Source organism: Netta rufina (genome assembly GCF_964035555.1).
Source record: "Netta rufina genome assembly, chromosome: 17".
Classification (NCBI taxonomy): domain Eukaryota; kingdom Metazoa; phylum Chordata; class Aves; order Anseriformes; family Anatidae; genus Netta; species Netta rufina.
Window position 1 is genome coordinate 8814536 of NC_140141.1, and position 20347 is coordinate 8834882.

Sequence of the window (20347 nt, forward strand, 5' to 3'; positions counted from 1 at the left end):
GGGTCTGTGCAGTGCTCATCACTGAAGCTGCAAAATACAAATTCCCATCCCAGAAGAAAAAACGGCATCTTTTTGTGAACAGTGATAGTCTTCATGTGTGTGTCATGTGCCTTAATAAGACTGAGGCTGTACAACATGCCCACTAGCAAGTGCTGGAGCTTATTTACCTGTACTGCTCAGCTTACCCATGGGTGGTAAGGTGCTGTGTGTGTGCAGCTATGCTTGGGAGCTGCTTTTTGCAACATACTTGTATTTTTAAATGGGATTTTTAGTTACGAAACCTTGTACAAATGTTCAGTAAAGCATTGCTTTGTAGTGCTTTACTGATGGTGGAGACATCTCCAGGTAAATCTGGGGTACGGACTGAAGATGAACCTTGCTCTTTGTTCTTATCAGAAGGAGATTGGTGCTTACCTGCACCAAAAAGTGTTGCAAAGGTGTGTTGTTTAATGACTGAAGGGCTCTGAAAAATGAGATTTTTCTCCTGAAAATGCTGCACTCCTGCTGGGAAGAGTAGGTGTGCAAGCAGCCAGTTCCTCGGGCACTCCGTTGCCTCTTGATGCCTGTTCCTGCTCCCACTGCCTGGCTTGTTTGCCTGCTCCCTGACCCATCTCAGCTTGCCTTATTGTAAATTGTTTTCTCTCCTGTTGTCCCGATGCAGATGGAGGCAGCTACGACGTTATCCACGATGCCTCCAGCCCTGCTGCCGGGGACTGCTGCGCGCAGCAAAGCTCTGCCCGCCACAACTGGGAAATGAACTACCAAGAGGCAGCGATCTACCTCCAGGTGAGCCCTGCTCGTCAGTGCACTGTGTAAAAAATAAAGAATAAAAAATAATTAAAAAAAAAAATGGGGCCATCTGAAGCTGTGATAGCTCTTGGTTATGAGGAGCAAAGAGCTTCAGTCCTGGGGTTAAAAAATAATAAAATAAAATCAGTGCTTTGCAAGGGGGATCTAAAGGGAAGGAAGATGCAAGCGCCTTCAGGTGGGCTCTGGTAAGTAGTTTGGGAAACACCGAGCAAGCTGGGGCTACCCATCTTCTCCCCATGCTGAGGATTTTGTAGTGGAGAGGTTCAGCCCGTGCTTTAGTTATAGGAACAGCCCTATTGGAAGAAGAAAATGAGAGTATTTATAATATTGCTGCCCGGTGTAATGTGTTAGCTACCAGAGCTACCCTGCTCCTGCCCCATGGGACTGCCGAGGGTTGCTCCTCTGCCATTTGAAAACCTGGGAGGCTCGGACCTTGCTGATACCTCAGCTTATGCTGGAGCAGCATGGACAAGATAATGGTAACCCCAGCCCCTCCTGGGCTTTTGTTTAAACTCCCGATTAGTGGAGATGCTCTGCAAAGGTTCATTGAGCTGCTGCAGCGTCTGATGGTAATGCACACAGCAGGCTTGGCCCTTCACATGCAGATTAGTCTTGCTGCTGCCTTGACCAATGGCCATAATGACAATGTCCTTGAAACGAAGTAGACATAACTTAAAGAGCGTGCAGATTGTTTATGTGCGGCAGTAGCTGCAGGCAAGAGCGTCTTATCTGCATGCGAGGACTTTGCTGTCCAGCCACGTTTCGAATTGCTTGGCTACCATGAGGCGGAATTGAGACTATTTTTCATTCTGCAAATGTGTTTTGTCAGGCGTGAATAAGAATGCCCTGCTGATCTAAGCTAGCTCTCCCTTTGAGTGGGGGGCTCGCGTTTTATGGAGCTTGCTGCTGGGTTTTGTCCTGCCTGCAATCTGGCTCCCTGACCTGGCAGTGTTTGTTTGTTCTTACTCAGAGTGTGAGCTTGCCTGCGAGGCGCCTAAATGAGAAACGTTTGAAACCCTCTTTTGAATTAGTCTTGAGAACGCTTCACCTCTTAAAGGAGGTCCTGTTTGTGGATCTTGTTATCCATTTTGCAATTATAGCGATTCTTCTTGGATGGAAAGGTATTCATTCAGAAAGAAAAGTGTGTGTGTGTACCTGAGTGTCCCAGCTGGGGAAAAATGTTCTCATTTGACGTTTTCCAAGAGCCAGCAAGCTTCCTGTGAGTGGCTTCCCTTGCTTAAACCCTCGTCTCAAGACAGGAGAAGCAGCTGTGGATGCTTCTTCACGAAAAAACCTTTTCTAAATTCTCCCCGAGCTAAGTTTTGTCCTAGAATTAAAAATAGCAACAGCGCAGCTGTTTAAAATCAGTTGAAGGCAAACTGTTAAGATGGAGTATCTGACCTTTTAACATTAATTAAGCTCCCTCTTTAAGAGGAAATGATAAATCAGCATAGAGACCTGTTAATTTTTCATGGAGTCTGTCTCTCTGCTCCCTTCCTTTGCTGCCAGGGCTCCCAAGCATGTTTTCTCGCAGGCATTCGTCGAGGCCCAGATAAGGAGGAGCGACTGTCAGCCAGGTGCCCCAGAGCTTATCTGTGTGTTTTTCTGTTCTGTCCTGGAGAACTTTAATCAAAGAGAGCTGCAAACGTATGGAAGTGGTTGCAAATAGATGAGGTGCAGTGTTTGCGCTGGGATGTCGGCTGAAGATTCCTCCTGCCTTTGTAAACTCCTTTGGGGCTCTTCCTCCTTTAGGAAAACCTCAAGGGTTCCTGAAGCGGGGGCTGGTGGATATTAACGAGATCATTACTGAAATGTGCTGATGAACGGAGGGGATGCCCCACAAGTGTGGAGTTCATTCCTCAATAAACAAATGAATGTCAGGCTGTGAGGTGGGAATAGCCCGCTGGGAATTGCAGCCAGTCCTTATAAAAGTCTGTTCTTTGGGTGGAAAACTCAGGTACAGAGCTGACAGTCACTAGTGCTCTTCTCCTTATTATTCCTATTGCTCTAGGAAGGAGAAAACAACGACAAGTTCTTCACTCACCCCAAAAATGCCAAAGCACTTGCTGCCTACCTCTTTGCACACAATCACCTTTTCTACCTGATGGAGCTGAGCACGGCACTGCTGCTCCTGTTGCTGTCTCTGTGCGAGGCGCCAGCTGTTCCTATGCTCCGCCTTGGCATCTTCGTAAGTACTTGGGGGCATAATGAAGAAGTTTGCTTGTTTTGCAGGGGTGGGTAAGAGGAAAAAGGTTAGACATAAAGGAGAAGGAGGTAGCAGATGGGAAAAAACCCATCTGGCTTGTTCTCTAAATTGGCTGAGAGCAGATATGCCAGCCAGCAAAACATCTTTTTTGTTGTGTTTGTTTTTTTTTAGCCTGATGTGCATAGACCAACTGTGAAAGCGACACAGTTACATTATCTAGCCTGTGCAGATCTTAAATTTTGTAACTGTGGATAAAAGTGTGGCTTTTCCTTTTTCTTGAGGTACCTCCGAAGTCTGTTTGCTTTCACAGGGTGGTTTTACTGTCCTTGTGTTGGTGCTGTTATCCCAGGGGTGTCGCTGCTCCCTAGAACGCACCTGGCCCAAGCTGAGAACCAGTTTGCTAAACCTTGTGTCCCGTCCTCCTGATGTCTTGAGCACTTTTCTTGTAATGTATTTAAGTGAGGTGAAGTTTTATCTGTACCCACATTTTGTCAGGGTTAGACAAGTGATGCACAAACAGTTTTGTGTCTGGTTGTTGGTCCCCAGCCAGCAGGTGCCACTGTCAGGCACAGCGCCAGGAGCTGTTGCTGCTGGTGGGAGAACCTCCACCTGCTTTTGGAGCTGGCAGTGGCACCCTAAGAGCATGCCAGGGTGCAGAAGAGTTTGTGACAGCCTTTGGGTTAAAGTGTTCCTCAAAATGAGTCAGGGCTCCTTAAATGCATTGGGGTTTTGAGCTATGACTAATGCTGAGGTTGTAAGAAAATGGCATCTTCATAGTCCAGTTCTGCATCTTCCAACAGAGAAGGGGTCCATCAGCACTGCCAGAAGTTGCTGTTCTGTTCCTGAGCTTGATCAGGACTCTCTCTGTGGTTGTCCAGAACTTCTGTGTCAAGAGAAAACTCTTCTCCATGTAAATTCAGTCTGCCAAGCAGATCTTCTTCCTACATTTCACCAAAAATAAAAATATGCAGTCCCAAACTTCTAAAAAGCATTTCTGCTTGAGTTGCTAGTGTCTTGCCCTTTTGTTTCAAATACATGAATATATTTTTTATGTTTTTCAAGTCCAAAAGCTGTGTGGTTTTCTAGGAAATGCTGGGCTGATGCTGACTAGAGGAATATTCGACTGGCTTTAACAGAAGTACAAAGCAATAAACATACAGACTTTGAAAGCAGAGCACTGTGCTGGCTTTAAGAGTGTCTTTGGGTTTATCCCATGTGCTCTGAGTTTGACAACAGTCTGATGCTAGAAAAAAGGGGTGGAAGCGTAGCCTCTGATGTGCCTGTAGCCAGAAGCCCAGGTTTAAGGTTTGTTCCCTAACAGGTCCACGCAACCCTGGAGCTGTTTGCGTTGATGGTGGTGGTCTTTGAGCTCTCCATGAAGATGAGGTGGCTGGGCTTCCACACCTTCATTAGGCACAAGAGGACGATGGTGAAGGTAAGCTGTCCCTCTGGGCGTCGTCGTTTTCTCCCTCAGCACCTCTGAGAACCAAAGAACCGCAGTAACTGCTGGCCTTCCTGTAGCAGCATCGCTCAGCCACGTGTCCCAAAGCCAAATAATTCGTGTGAGGTTCCTAAGCAATGGGAGATGCAAATAAATGGGTGGTCGGTGAGAGCTTTGCCTTTCCCAAAGGCAATAAGAGGCATCTGTGCCTCTTATTAACCTTTTTTTTTTTTTTTTTTTCTTGCAGACTTGCGTGCTGTTTGTGCAGTTCATCGAGGCCATCGTGGTGCTGGTGCGCCAAACCTCGCATGTCCGCATAACGAGGGCTCTGCGCTGCATCTTCCTGGTGGACTGCCGCTACTGCGGCGCCGTGAGGAGGTGAGCGGTCAGCTGGCTGGGTCTTCTGCTGCCACGCCTAGAAATAGGTGGAGGAAAAGCACTCCGTTGTGTTCCCCCCCCCCCCCCCCCCCTCCCACCTGGAGGAGAAAATACGCAAGTTTTGGTTTATCCATGTTTTCTTGTTTTTTTTCCCTCATTTTTTTCTCCTTTTTCAGAAACCTGCGACAGATCTTCCAGTCCCTCCCACCGTTTATTGACATTCTTCTCCTCCTGCTTTTCTTCATGGTGATCTTTGCCATTCTGGGTGAGTTGTGTGTACAGAAGTATGTATCTATGATGCTCTCAACCGGTTCTCCAAAAGCAGCACAGACATGAATGATGAATATAAACCTGATCAGATTCAGAGTCCTGCCAGGATCTTCCACTTCACCCATAATCACTAGGAAGGCAAACTTAAATAGAGGTAAAACATCTAGGAGATGACTGTTTGATTCTGTAGCAAAGGTCCTTTTGACCTCTTCCAGAAGATAGTTCATGGTGTGTGTGCTGGAGGTCTCCATGTTCTGTTTCCATCATCTCTTCCTCAGCCCAGTAAGTTTAGTCTGAACTCTCAAGAGCTGAATGTGTGGGGTGTACCTGCTACCATCCTATCCCCAAAAAGCTTGTTTTCCGAAAGGATCAGTGAAATGCCGATGAGACAAATTAGCAATCATGTATGGAAAAGGCCTTACAGATTCTCTCTTCTTCATGGTGCTTTCTGGCTGTTGGTGTGACTTTGCTCTTCGAGAACAGAGACCAGTCACTGCTGCTTGAAATTGAAACAGACTTCTTGTTGTTCTTTTCCACATCATCTCACCTCTCCTCTCCGTTTTCTTCTAGGTTTTTACTTGTTTTCTCCTAACCACTCAGATCCGGTAAGCATCTCTCACCTGGAACTGAAGCTTGAGTCCCAGTTTGACCAGTTGAGAACCAAGTATTACTGTGCAGACGTGGCTTATTTCCACGTGGTGGCCTGGGGGGGCAGACGTTAGCTGGTGCTGGCAATGGAAAAAGTGCAGGGGCCGTGGCTGACGAGGCAGTTGGCAGAGTTACCCTGGGTCAACACCTGCTGGCAGGGAAGGCAGCGCATGGGACTTCTTCAGAGAAAGGAAGTCCCACAGCGAACTCTCAGGTGTTCCTTCCTTGTTCTTGCTGTCTGAATTCAGGCGGGTGGGGGCCACCTGCTGCCATCCCCAGGGGAGGGAGTTATTTGGGTGGGAGCTTGGCCGTTTCACACAGTGGCTGTCCAAGTCCAGCAGCCAAGTTCCTTGCGTTATGAATCTATAACTTCCTGGGAATATGACGGCAAAAATGTTTAGGTTAGCTTTCTGTTGATTTAACTCTTCACATGCCATCTCTCAGAGACCTTTAAAAAAGACCAGTGTTAAAGAACCCTTTTCCTAGGAGGCATCAGGGAACAGTAGAAGTGCCTGTATTCAAGTGATGTTGTTTTCATTTGGTTTATTTTTTGGACAAAATGTCACTATGAAATTCTGCTTGCATTTTTGTCATGTTTTTTTTTTTTTCTTTTCTTTCAGTACTTCAGTACCTTAGAGAACAGCCTCGTGAATCTCTTTGTACTTCTGACCACTTCAAAGTAAGTTCTGAGCTAGAAAAGGATGTCTGTCCCTCTGTCCCAGAAGAAATCTAGCAGAGTCCAGACTTTCTCTGCAGAAATGGTCTGTCTCCAGCTGTGACTCCTTTCCCCTGCATGAGAGAGGTTTCCTGGGTTAGCCTGCCTGGGAACAGCTGGTACTTCGTTTTGTTTTAGGCCGCTGTGACCTCAGATGTGGAGTTATCTCTAAGCCACTCGAACACTTCATCACTGCGAGGGCAATAAGGGGGAGACAGCTTTATTAGGCCTGGGTCCGAGGAGGGAAAGTTTGTTTGTGCTTCTTTGTCAGCCGACAGTTTGCTGTTGTGAAGTAACTTCCTATTCCTCTGCTTCACTTCCACTATCTAGGAGAGGGGGGATAATGACAGTGGGTAAATATTGATCTGCTGTCTGGGAGAGCTCTGGGGATTAGGAAATTAGCAAAGGATGGAATAAATCTCAGGGTGTCATGCTGTAGTACTTCTACACCAGGGCTATACTTCTGTCATTGTTACAAGCACAACCCCTAGCCATGTTACAAATCCCCTTGGCCCGTTCAATTTTTGGGATGTGCAGGAAATATTTTTTTCTTTTTTTCCTTTTGTCATGCCTCAGTGTTCTTGCTGCTCATTGCTGGTGTCATGAGAAGCCACAGGTTTTGCAGAAATGTGTAGGTCCGTGGATCTGGGTGCACACATCTGAGTCCTGTGCTTTTGCCTACATAGTGGGAAGTGTAGCATGGCCTATTGGGGCGCTTAGATTTGTGTCTTTTGGATGCAGTTTCCCTGACGTGATGATGCCATCTTATGCCCGGAACCCGTGGTCCTGTGTCTTCTTCATAGTGTACCTCTCCATTGAGCTGTACTTCATCATGAACTTGGTGAGTGCCCCGTTGAAGCGCTTGACTTCCCTCTGCCTGGATTTGGAGTTCATTGCTCAAGTCTTCCCCGTACCCAAGGGTGCTCTATAATAACCTGAGACCCCTTGGCAGAATAATTCTAGAAATGGCAGCTCTGCTGCAGATAGGAGTCTAACGTTTGACCACAAGGAAGTGAACTAAATCATAGAAAACAGAATGATATTATCATCTTTCAGCCTCTCTCACATTAATATCATGCTTGGAGTGACATACTTGGTTGCACAAAATTTACTGTCCTTTTCTGTCTTAATTATTTATCGTAAAATGGCATTTTATTATCTGGGCTTGCCTGAAATCCTTTGTAAATCAGTTCAAAAGGGAATGGAATTGCTAAGGATGGCAGGACTTGAAGAGTGCTGATATCTGCAGCGTGAGAGTGCGGCTGCTGTGCTCGCTCTGCTTCGTTCAGCATCCAGAGCAGAGCTGAAACCAGCTCAGGGGAGGATGTGGGCTGTGAAAAATGGGTTGTTGAAGGACTTGGGGGATTCTGCATCCCAAGGTGAGTGATTTGGTGCTTGTAATGGGCTGGGATGTCACTACTGTTGTACTAGATGGAGGGATAGTTCTGATATGTTTGCCAAAGCTCCCATGGATGGGTGACTCCAAACAGCAGTCTTCAAAACCCCCTTCCCAAAGAGATTGGGGCATTTTTAGCAACGTTTTGATGCTGTTTTCTGTTAGTATATGTGGGATTTAGCCTTACCTTTGAAAGCAACTAGTAAGTGTTAGGAAACCAGAAATATCTGGGCCTCTTCCAAACGAAGAAGTGGATCAGTGTGTGCAGTGTGCTTCCTGATCTTTTCTTTTTTGTCCTTTTGGTCCATGAGCCATCACTACCTCTATCCTGTTTCAGCAGGAAGATTCCTCCTGCAGCAGTGCCTCTCCTTGCCTCTCTGGACTGGATATTCCTGCCTGTTTCAGAAACTTTTGATCCGTATTCTGTGCAGCTACCTGAGCCAAACACGAGTGTCTCATCTCTCCTTCCCACAGCTTCTTGCCGTTGTGTTCGACACGTTCAATGACATTGAGAAGAGGAAGTTTAAGTCTTTGCTGCTGCACAAGCGCACAGCCATACAGCACGCCTACCGCTTGCTCATCACCAAACAGGTACAGCGCCCTGTGGGGACTCTCAGAACCTCCCAGGGGGTGCTGGGATGGAGGTCAGATCACAATCACCAAGGGCTATCTTTTTTTTTTTTTTTTATTTGTCCAACTAGTTTTTAATCTCTTTCTGGAGAAAAAAAGTAGCCTGAATTTCAGCCCCAATGTGAGACCATGGAAGTGCCTTGATAAAATGAAGAAAGCTTGTCCTGGAGTGCACATGGTCATTGATTTCTCCTTAGTTTCCACCCTCAAGCGTGGGTCACTCGAGGACTGGCTTCTTGAACACCAATAGTTAGAGGAGGGGCGGGTTATGCATGTGAAGAGACGGTTCAGTTGCCAGATACTGCATGAATAAATGGTGGAGACAGAATTCACCTACTGTGCTTTAAGGAACAAAGCACTGGGGGCGGCGTTGATTTCTTGGTTAACTTATGGAGCAAGAAGAGAAATAAGGCCCAAGAATAACTAACTTTCCTTTAGTAAATTGGTTCATGTTTAGGGCACGTTTGCTATATTAGCACTTTCTGAGGAAGAGCTTATAGTCTGAAAATCATGCCAATAACAGGGCCAGTTAGAATATCTGCTGTTCTCTCAAAGACAGTAGTTGAACTCTGCTTGGGATGTCTGGCTGGACAGTTTTTACGGGGTGGGGCAGCACAGAACAGCTCTGCATTTGTTGGAGGGTCAGATTTGCCAGGAGAGCTTTCTAATCTCTGTGTTCTGGGATAAATGCAGTATTTTAAAGTACTGGTTTAGGGTACTTTTCAGGCTTGTTTAAAATAGCATCTTATGGTCATGTAAAAATCCTGCTTAAAACAAATCCAGAGTGAGAAATGAACATATAAGTGTGTACATGTTTCTGTCTGATGTCCCTGCTCATGACATTTCCTTGTTTTCTAGAGGCCGTCTGGAATTTCCTTCAAGCATTTTGAAGGGCTGTTGCGGTTTTACAAGCCTCGGATGTGCACCCGAGAGCGGTATCTCACGTTCAAAGCACTGAATCAAAGTAACACTCCTTTACTCAGGTAGGATGCTCTCGCTGCTGTGCCCTGAGCAGGGATGTTGCCTCACACTCTGAGGCTATCCCTCAGAGAGGATGGCTGAGTTCATGGAAGGAAACTGGTCTGGAGTGTGGGAATGGAGTTCTGTGCCTGAAAAGATTTGTGCTGGGGAATTGGGAAGCTTGGAGGGGTGGGTGCCCTGAGAATTGAGGGTTTTTCTGCAGAGGTGATGGCGTTCCTGCATGCCCTCTTGTGGATACAGTGCTCTGCTGGCAGTCGCCAGGCATCCTCTGCTTCCCACTTTCCCTGCCAGAACAGAGGAGTGGGAAATTGAGGAGCAGCATTAGAGCCTGCAAGGAGCATTTCTTCACACAGCGCAGCCTCGCAGCTTAACAAGTTTTTGTTATTCCAGCAGCTGGCTGTGTCCCCTAGGGTTTTGTTAATTAAAATCTGGTTCTGCTGGTGCTTTCAGGACTGTCATCCTCTGCGTTATGAGGCAGAGAATTACCATTCTGGTGGGTGGGTGCAGCTAACTCGAGCCAGCATGGAAGTAGAGGGAATTAGAGCAGGAGACCTGCTCCTTCTTTTAATTTGTTCTGGCCACAGAGCGAACGTTTCCCATGAAACTGGTGCTGATGCTTCTCCTTCAAGTCAAGTGCCATGGAGACGTACGGAAAATGGCACGAGGAGAAGGACTGAGTTCTTAAATTTAGGCACCTAACGGCGCTGGTAAGAGCCTGAGAATTCCACCATCCGTGCTTTCAGACACCTAAAAGCACGCAGCTCTGGTTACTGTCAGTCAGCAACCTCTGGCCACACCAAGAAGAGGTTGGTGTTGACTTACCAGCAGTGGCTGCAGCTCTAATAAGGAGTTAATAATTGCCAGGGACTTTCTGCTGATGATGCCTGGCAAGGACACTTAAGGATGTAATCAGCTCCAAGGCTCTGATCAGATGTTTCTTTCTGTTTTGCAGTCTAAAGGATTTTTACAATTTCTATGAAGTTGTTGGCTTAAAATGGAAGGTGAGTATTAATTGCGTGGAGAACAGGGGAAGTGTGTCAGGGAGGGGGAGCAGAGGAGGCCAGTGATCAAAGAGAAGGTGGGTAAGAAATAAAGGCAGTCTAAAAGAAGGTGGTGGGAATAAGGTGGGTCTCAACTGCTGTACTTTCGGGGTGAAAATAGCTTTGACTTTGTTATAAATGACTTTTGATTGTGGCTGTTCTGCTTCCAGGCAAAACGAAATCGCGAGCACTGGTTTGATGACCTTCCCCGGACAGCTTTCCTTATTTTTAAAGGTACTGGCAGGGGTTTAATGACAGCACACATTCAACTAGTAAGAAGAGCTTTTCTCTGTAAAGACAGGGCTCTCTGAAGGGACTTCTTATGTACCTGTGCTGAAATGTCCAAGGTAAACAGCTTGAGGGGAGGCCCACTAACCAACTCTGTGTATTCAGAGCCTCCAAGGGAGATTTCTTTACATACTCCCTGTGCCCTGACCCAAACCCCAGCTTCCTCAGAGTGAGACACCTCTTAGCAGAAGCTCTGTGGTGAACCAGACCCTGAGGTCAGGGAGAGCTGTACTCCTTTTTCAGCCCTGAGGCTAGCTGTGATGTACGAGCCCTGAATCTAGCAGGGTTTGTGACGGTGCAGTGGGATTTGTTTGCCAAGAAGCCACTGGGCTTCCTGGTCCCAACATGGAATTGCAGTGCTTGTACAGATCAAGTGCAGCTGCTAAGGAGGGGGAAGGAGATGTGCAACAGCCATCAGTGCCATCTGCCTTGCAAATGTGACATCTCCCGTGTCCCAAGTTACCTGACTGAACGTAGGCACTCAGAAATAAGAACACCAACACCAAAATCGTGGGTATGCTGGTGCGAAGCAGTTAGCAGCATCCTGATCCACATGCACAGCTGCTGTAGGAGCCCTGTGGATCTCTGCTAATGCACTCAGCTCTCCTTGGCAGCACGTGTTGTTTCAAACGTGGGCAGTGCTTCGTCAGCTGTTCTTACCTCTGTCCGCATTACAGAACTAGTGCATAGAGGCCGGGGGAGGCATCTAGATGGTTAAGGATAGCGAGTTCGCTGCCACTAAAAATCTAAACCAAATTTCACCTTGGTCCCAAGAAGTGAAAGTTTCTGTTCTACAGATCTGCTTAGCTTCTGTGCTGAGCACTGATGTGAAAAACATCTCAAGGAGAAGACAGAGGAAGCTGTGCGTGAGGCACAGAGGACTGCTTTAACATGCATTTTGCTGTACTTTCCTTTGTGCAGGCATCAACATCCTCGTGAATTCCCGCGTGTTCCAGTACACCATGTGTAAGTAGCAGCAACAAGCTTGCTCTCTCTCTGCCACGCTCCCTCGATCTCGTGCCAGGGGCACTGTCTGTGCTCGGCCCTCCGAGGACTCAGCACGGTGGGGTCTGGTCTTTGGTCTGAGCTGTGGTTCCTCTGCAAAATCTGGAATTTGGGTGGAGAGGGAGGGAAAACATGCTCACACCAACTGCTGCTGTGTTGAGTCTCCTGCAGAGGCTGCTTTATAACCTACTTGTGGGCTGGCTGCGTAGGGATCGGCTCACTGCGTTGGGATACGTTGGCGGTTAGCTTTCACAAGCCTTGAGGTTTTTATCTTGCAGCCGAAGGGTGCTGGATAAGGAACTGCCTTGCCAGGCAGCCTTCTTGTTCTGCTGGCACTTGAGAAGGTGTGAGCATTGTTGCTGCTGGAGGGATTGCTTGGCAACTGCTCTGCCTGGGAGAATTTCTTCTCTCTCTCGAGGAGCAGGAGGAGTGCTTACTTGTGGTGCTCCTTGTTATGTTCTACACGGTCTTTTCCTACTCAGTAATTTGGAGTAATTTGAACATTGGAGGAGACTGATTTTTATAAATTAGGGTGCTAAACTAGGGAGAAGGGAAGAGATGTGGACATCTGAGTGAAAGGATAAATCCCGCACCTTCAGCTCCTGAGATCTGAACACCGGGGAGCAGTTACAGATCCAAGCTGACGGGGGCTTTGCACTGTTGGGGACCTAGTGGTTCTCAAGATCTTGTTCCAGAACTAGGATGAAGCTGAAGTATTTTGCCACGTTATTACTTGTGTGTAAAATAATTCTTGGTGAACAAATGATTGAGCGTGAACCTGGTCATTGTTTTAGTTTTGTTTGCTTTAGAAGACAGCAGTGCTGCAGTTGTTTGACAGCCTGGGAAAAGCCTGAGTGGAAGGTTGTGACTCTTCCAAGTTACAAATTCAGCTCGGTAGCTGAGTTGGAAATGTTGACCCTGCCACTCATCGATTTTCACTTTGTTTTCCAGATACTGTGGTGGCTGTGAATGGAATCTGGATTCTTGTCGAAACCTTCATGCTGCAAGGTAGGAAATGTTGCAGCTTGCTGTCTTGACTATGCTGCTGGGTGACTGAATGAAGGGGAGGCCAGAAGTTGTTCTTGTGTCTTGCAGGAGGGAATTTCTTCTCCAGAAACGTCCCGTGGAGCTACATAGTCTTCCTCACAAGTAAGTAGGTGCCACCCAACAGAAATATCTCACTTCGTAATGAGTTGGGAAGGGAATAGGCAGCTCTGCTGCCAGAAGATTGTGCAGTTTGAAGTAAAAACAGGCGTACAGACTCCATCTAGAATGATCCTGTGCCTGGCAGGGTTTGTCAGCATACACACAGACCCACATGAGTGCTGCACTGCTCTACAGCTCCCTGAGCTGCTGCAGCCGTGGTGCCTCCCTGTCATTGTGGTATTGTTGGCTTTGTTTAGTCTTTTTAACCTGCATGCTCACAGAGCGCTGCCAGGACAGAGAGGGTGTTAGATGGCTCCTCTTTGAAAGGATTTGTCCCTGCAGGTCAGGCCTAGGCTAAGGGATGGAGGTTGGATTTGTTCCCCTGAGATAAAGGAAATACCCAAGCAGGCCTGAATTTATTACACAGCTCTCTGGCCTCTTGTATGGGAGCTTGTGCCTGAACATTTACAGCTTGTTAACCAAGTAACTGCTTTGTCGGCTGCCCTGAAGAGAAATCACCACGAATACAGGAAAACATGTTGGTTTGGAGGGAAAATGTTGCTTTTGGCATCTGACCAAGAATAAGGTCCTGTACTCAAAGGACCATGTATCTTATGCAGAGGGCGAGCCTTTGCATAAGTCCTCCTTGTGATGCTGCTAATTCCTGTTCGTGGCTCTCATCTTCTTTTACAGTTTACGGCGTGGAGCTGCTCCTGAAAACCACTGGGCTGGGGCCCGTCGAGTACCTGTCCTCAGGCTGGAATCTGTAAGTGTGCGCTGACACTCAGAGGCGATGAAAACTGGTGTGTTAGAGAGGCTGGCTGCTGAGATATGAGTTCTTAGGCCTGAGGGTGAGGCTTCTGGGCTTGGCCTTGGGCATCCTGTCAGGCTGGAGTGGCCCCGAGTACCTCTTCTCTACTGAAATATTAGCGATATATCATTTATATCATTTTTTTTTTTTCTTTTCCAGCTTTGACTTCTCAGTGACCCTGTTTGCATTCCTGGGGCTTATGGCGCTGGCGTTTAACATGGAGCCGTTCTACTTCATCGTGGTCCTGCGACCTCTCCAGCTGCTGAGGTGAGACGGGGAGCACAGAGAGCAGGTTGGGGAAGAAACCAGGCAGGTTTGTTTGCCATCGGTCCAGCTGGGCACTGAGCTCCTTACCAGGAGGGGGCAAGGATTGCTCCGTGGGTACCTGACCATGGCACGACCAGAAATCGTGCAGGGTAAGGAGATTAGCCAGCGCTATCAAAACCCAAGATAAAAACTTGGGTTGGGATATGAAACCCCGTGCTTTGGAGCTTAAGCTGATCTCTAATAGAGATCAAGGGATTTACCAGGGACAGATTATCCTATGTCTGCCTTCGTGGGGTTCTTACACCTCCTCTAAATTGTCTGATGCTGTTCAGAGAAAAGCTCTTCTGTCGGCGTGAGGTGGTCTCAGCCAGCTTGATAATTTCTCTTGAATTACCAGAAATTACAGTTTTCAAAGGGTAGTGTTTTCTAGGGTGAAGCACAACCCTGCTCAGTTGTATCTCACCCTTTAAGCAAGGCTGGGGCCCGTAACCTCTCTGCAGCTCAGTGAGATGGGTCTGATTAACCCTCTCGTTTTGAGGCTGTTACGGAGGTACATTCGCCTTGACAGAAGGATCTGAGAGCCGTGGAAGGCATTTGAGAAGCAAAATATTGTTTCATTAAAGGCGAGCTAATGTAGTTTAGCTCTTCAGTGAGGATTTAAAGAACACTTCATGACACTCGAAGGCGGGGGGGTGGGAGGGTGGAAATGCTTTGGCAGGGGAGCAACAGAAAACCTGTGTTTGGCAACTGTGCTGCTCTGTGAAGGCCGAGGGGTTTGCCAAATCTGAAATTAGCAGGCACAATGTGTGTTTTCTTTCATCAATTTTTACTGGGTCGTGAGGTAAACACAGAAAAGCTTGTGTCTAGGGAAAAGAGTGATGAATCCTTACCCTGTGCATAGGACTAGTTTGGGCTCTTACAACTTTTTTATATATATAAAAAAAAAAAAAAAGCTATTTATGCTTCATGCTGTGTAAGCAGATGTGGGCCTTTCCTTAAGATTCCTTAATCCTGTAAGCACTTACTTGGCTGTGCCATAAACGTCCAGATGAAGCAACAGGACGCTGTCAGATGAACAGAGACCACTTGAACCAGCGCAGATTGTGTGGGTTTAGTGTCAGGAAACCTTCCCTGATCGTTAACCTGGGAGATGCAGAGAACTGTGATACTCTTTTTAACTATTCCCAACAGCTTTCAGTGCGTAGGTTAACTTCTCTGGCTTCTCCTTTCAGGCTCTTTAAATTGAAGAAACGCTACAGGAATGTCCTGGACACCATGTTTGAGTTGTTCCCCAGGATGGCCAGGTACTGACTTAATCTCTTTGGACAGCAGCAGGGGGAGAGAGGGGCAAAGGTTAAGTGTCTGGGGCTGGAATCAGGACACGGACCCGCCAAACCTTCCAAAGGTTTTGTCCTCAGACCTGTCGATTGATTGTTGCTTGATGCGCTGCTGAGGTTGCAGTGTGCTGGTAATCTTCCCATTTTTTGGAGCAGCAAGAAACCCTTCTGGGATGCCTTTTTTTTTTTTTTTTATGTTAGGAGAATGACTAAGAGTTGGTGTTGTTTAATTTTTCCTCCCCCAGCTTTTGGTGAGAGGGGAGACCTGTGTGGGAGGAACATTGGCACAAATATGCCCAGCCCCAGCTGTCTCACTGTCTTTAGTACAGCCACTCTAGAGCATCATTGTTAAATGGTAGGGCATTGGGAGGAGCTTGGTGGTCGAGTGATAGCTAGAGAGCCTTGTTTTTGGTGCTGTCCCTGCATCCAAGGATGTGGAGAGGGCAGAACAATTTGTTGTGGTTTGGTTTTTGTTAGAAAAACTGTGGAGAGAAGTTTGCTTAGCAGAACATAAACTGGGAGAAAATCCAGGCTGTTCTCTAGTTTCTTAGAACTTCTCTCTCTTCAGTGAGTGGCAAGCTCCTTGTCCAAGGACTTGAATGAAAGCACAAAGAACTGCAGGGCAGTGTTGGAAGAGAGGGTGGTGTGGGGTTTTCAGTGCTCTTAGAAATCCTTCCAGAGCAGCTAGCCTGTGACTTTGTTTTGCCTCCCTCAGTACTGTGCTACTGAAGAGTTGCTCTTTATGTTTTTTTTTTATTTATTTATTTATTTATTTATTTATTTATTTATTTATTTTGCCTCTAGCCTCGGTTTAACCCTGCTGATCTTCTACTACTGCTTCGCCATCGTTGGCATGGAATTCTTTGCTGGTGTGGTCTACCCAAACTGCTGCAAGTGAGTACTGCAAATCCATCCCCCCTGCAGTGGGTTTGGTGCAGAGCCAGTAGCAGTGCCTCTGGCAGTTATATCTCCAGCTGAAGAAGGGGCTAGAGAATGGGTCTGAATGGGGCTCTGTAGCCAAAGCAACACAGCGGGAAAATTTAGGGGAGATGCTTCACTTCTCTAGGTAAGATTGGATGAAATTACTTTCATGCTGCACTTGGAAAGGGAGAGATTTCTGCGGAAGATTTGGCTGCTTTTTGAGATCTGTAGTTCACCTCAGGTGGCTGCGCTGGTAGAATTTTTTCCTGGTATTGTAGCTGGGAACTCCTGTAAACATCTGCTGTAGAGCAAAATTGAGATTTTCATCTACGTGACCCCAGAGTTGCTGTGCCAGATGTAACATATTTAGGCCTCGCTTTCTACAAGATAAATTTGCCTAGTCTTGGAAGCTGAGCTGTCCTGTGCCCTTTGCATCTTAAATGATGGCAGACCACTTGGAAATACCAGGCTTTAAGGCTGTGAGCCAAGGAGCCTAAGACATTCAGTTTCTCTGGTCTAATGTTTCTTGAATTATTACCCAGACACCCTGGGCTTGTGCTGAGCTGTGCAGGAGAGAGGCTAGCTCTCAAAGACAGAGGCAAGTGTTAGCCAAGAGTTGGAAACTGCCACCCAATTCAACACCTTCTAAGTGTTTTGGTATTTATTATCCTGAGATTTTTTTTCCATCTTCTCTTCTCATTCTTTGCCCTGGTCTCCCCAACCAGCACAAGCACTGTTGCAGATTCCTACCGCTGGGTGAACCACACAGTTGGCAACAAGACGGTTGTGGAAGAAGGCTATTACTATCTCAACAACTTCGACAACATTCTGAACAGCTTTGGTAAGGGCAGCTTTGTCCATAGCAAAGCCTATTCCTTAGCGCATCTGTGTCCCTGCAGAGCTGGGTGGCAGGACTGCAGTGCCTGGAACACTGTGAGAGAGACGTCCTAGTGCACCTCAGGCACTCAGTATCCTGCTCTTCCTTTTTGGACAATATCAGCTGAGTCATTGTGTCTTGGCTTTATTGCAAAGCAAGCAGTCATCTCTTAAAAGCCACGTGAAGCAAGCAAATCTGTTTTGACTGGTAATCAGACCGGGCTTCCAGAGATGTTTAAGGAGGACTTTAGGTTACTGTTCTTCTAAAGAGCCAGCAGTAATGCTAATACATTTCTTGAAATTCACTGGTGGAGATTGATTTGAATATGGTTACTCTTCATGACTTTTCTTAACGCATGAGTAGAGGTGCTCGTCTCCTGGGGATTTCAGAGGTCTCCATGCTCTGTTGTGGAAAGGGTTAGGTCTGTTTCTGATTCTTAAGAAACAAATAAAGCTATGCTCCTGGTTCTGTGGGTCTAACCCCCTTTGTTGTAAGTGGGAAGATGCCAAAGTGATTGCAGTGATGAGGGCCTGCAGTCTGCATCTGGATTTGCTGCCTGTAGTGGAACTTGGTGTCTTGTCTCTGTTTTTGTCTGTCAAATACCTTGTCTAAAGATTCATTCTAAAACAAGCGAGGTTGGATAAAGCAATTGTCTTTATTTTTTTTTCTCCCTCGTCTGCAGTGACCCTGTTTGAGCTGACAGTTGTCAATGACTGGTACATCATCATGGTAAGTAAACCTCAGCTCCCTTGCCTGCGCAAGCAGCACAGGCTCTTGCCAGATGAGGTAGATCTTTTCATTCTATCACTGCTTTCTTCCCCTGGCGTCTGGAGAGGGCAGGGTTAGTCACTTGCTGTTGTTGGGTGTTTGTTGCTCTTGATCACGGGGTGATATTTGACCTCTGTGACATGCTACCAGGCATGTTTTCTCGTCGAACTTGACCAGCCTTCAGGCCGGGTTTCACAATCTGGACAAACGAAGTCACGCTGTACTCCAGCTTATCGCCCTGCTGTCCAGGCTGTGTTCTCTTAGCAGCAGTGGTTCGTTCAGCCAGGGGCCTTAAATGCTCTGTGTGTTTGCATGTAGGACCCTAGCTTTTTACCTTCAGGGGCTGGTTAGCTGCAAGAACCAGCTGGAGCACTGAGCATTGTGCAGGCAGTCCCTGGGGCTAGCATGAATATGAGGTGGATAGTATTGATGCTGCTTTTTGTTGGTTAGCCAGCATTCTTCTTGTGCGCACTAGTGACTCTTTCCCCTGTCTCCTCTAGGAAGGGGTGACGTCTCAAACCACTCACTGGAGCCGCCTTTACTTCATGATCTTCTACATTGTGACCATGGTAGGTGTCTGGAGATGCTTTGTATGTGAAATTGGGGGGATGGGGAAGGGAGACAGCTTTCCCTCTGTTCTAGAGGGAGGTTTTCTCCCTAAATGAGGACAGCTTTGCTCCTCTACATAACATCTTACAAAAATATGTGAGCCTTCCTTACTTGCAGGAATTTGAATTTGTAGGCATTGACAAAACGGGTGCTGCACAAATCTGGGCCTCAGGGTAAGGGCTGGGGCAGCAGAGTCTTGTTCTGTCCCCTTTGTTGTTCACTGCCACCAGCTGACATGCAGGTAGATGTGTGAGCTGGGACACACGCATCGTCTCGTCCACAGGGGAGCTTGGAGCAGCAGGAGCTGAAGCACAGCCCAAACGCTCAGCTTCCTGTTGAACTGGGAGGGCCAGAACACCCCAGCAGCAGCCTCCTGATCTCTTTCTCCTGTTGTGTCCTCTCCCAGGTGGTGATGACCATCATCGTGGCATTTATCCTGGAGGCTTTCGTCTTCCGCATGAACTACACACGGAAGAATCAAGACTCAGAAGGTCAGAACCAAGGGCTGGCTGACCCACAGCGTGTTTCCTCTCTCTGACTTAGGAGATAATGAGATTGGATTGCATTTTTTTTTTTTTTTAGCCTGACTTCCTAAAATCATTCTTATGCTTTTGTGTGATATCTCTGTCTGGCTTCCAGCTCTGCCCTCATTTCCCCCACCCTGCCCTGCCATGTATGGATACATACATACACATATATATGTAGTGTATGTGTGTTTGGGTGAACTTCAGCTATTTGAGCTGTTTCAAACAGACAGCAAGTCTGTGCACATTTTGTGGAAGAAACGTAGGAAACCTTACAGCAATAATATAGCAGAGCAAAATCTTCAGACCTTACAGGAAAGAAAGGTGATTTTTTCTTCCTCCTTTTAATATCAATTTCACTCCCTTGCACTCACACACCCACACCAGGATGTCTCTCTCCAAGTGTTTCATCCAGCTCTTGGGCACCAAGAAAAAGGTGATTTAACAGCATTCCTTGCCATGACACAGAGAAAAAGGACGCTGCCTATCCAGTCCTTTCCACATCTCCCAGTTGTACTTAGGCTGGCAACCATGTGCTGGTTTTGGATGTGCCTTTTTGTGCCCTTTAAGAGCTGACTGTACTGGGCTCTCCATCCCATCACACCTCTCTGAGTCACCGTGTTTCCTCACTGTCCTTTGTCTCCTGAGCTGGGCGGCTGAAGCTGCCTGTAACTTCATGACCTGCTAATCTAGGTGCCATAAACACATTAATGTCTTACAGCCCTTCTCCCGCTGTTCCTTTAGGTGATCTACACCCAGACTTTTCTATTCAGTCTTTATGCAGGCTAATTTTAGTAATTCTTCACAGTTTTCTGCAGGGAGAAGCTACAGCTACTGCACTTTCATATATTTAATGCAGGGAATCTTCCCTGTAGAAAGACATGGTGGTGGCCCCAGCCACAGGAGTGGCTTTGATTTGCCCCTCGTCTTCCTTAGGTGCCAGAAGATCCAAATGTGTGGCACAGGCCAGTGTGAGCCAGGCATTGTTAGCTGCAGAACACTTCACTGCGATCCCTCCTGCTCCCATTCTGCGTGGTGCAGTGAAAGGCGTTTGTTAGCGCTTATCTCGAGCTGCGTTGGGCAGCTGAAGGCCAAAAGGCAGCAATAAGTGTGTGATTATTTGTTCTGCTAGTTAACTAGCAGATGAGCAAAGAGGGACAAGACCTTAAGGCCCTGAGGAACCTGAGATTTTAAAAGCTGAGAGATGCCTGCTGGCCCTACACACCAGTTTTCTTCTTCCCTGCCCTGCTGGGGGACCAGGACATACGTGTTCCAGTAC

General features: G+C 47.1%; 1 protein-coding gene across 2 annotated transcripts in view; it reads left to right on the plus strand.

Annotated features, from left to right (window-relative positions):
- TPCN1 (two pore segment channel 1) overlaps positions 1-20347 on the plus strand; it is a 41069-nt gene that overhangs the window by 15558 nt on the left and 5164 nt on the right. For both annotated transcript variants that reach the window (XM_084297333.1, XM_084297334.1), the window contains 23 exons: positions 662-786; positions 2822-2998; positions 4338-4451; positions 4705-4835; positions 5012-5100; positions 5676-5710; positions 6374-6432; positions 7210-7309; positions 8339-8455; positions 9353-9477; positions 10428-10476; positions 10686-10749; positions 11725-11769; positions 12760-12816; positions 12904-12957; positions 13648-13720; positions 13925-14032; positions 15265-15336; positions 16174-16263; positions 17016-17131; positions 17850-17896; positions 18436-18504; positions 18951-19035. In XM_084297333.1, the coding sequence (XP_084153459.1) occupies positions 662-786; positions 2822-2998; positions 4338-4451; positions 4705-4835; positions 5012-5100; positions 5676-5710; positions 6374-6432; positions 7210-7309; positions 8339-8455; positions 9353-9477; positions 10428-10476; positions 10686-10749; positions 11725-11769; positions 12760-12816; positions 12904-12957; positions 13648-13720; positions 13925-14032; positions 15265-15336; positions 16174-16263; positions 17016-17131; positions 17850-17896; positions 18436-18504; positions 18951-19035 (2001 nt within the window). The remainder of the gene's footprint in view (positions 1-661; positions 787-2821; positions 2999-4337; positions 4452-4704; positions 4836-5011; positions 5101-5675; positions 5711-6373; positions 6433-7209; positions 7310-8338; positions 8456-9352; positions 9478-10427; positions 10477-10685; positions 10750-11724; positions 11770-12759; positions 12817-12903; positions 12958-13647; positions 13721-13924; positions 14033-15264; positions 15337-16173; positions 16264-17015; positions 17132-17849; positions 17897-18435; positions 18505-18950; positions 19036-20347) is intronic.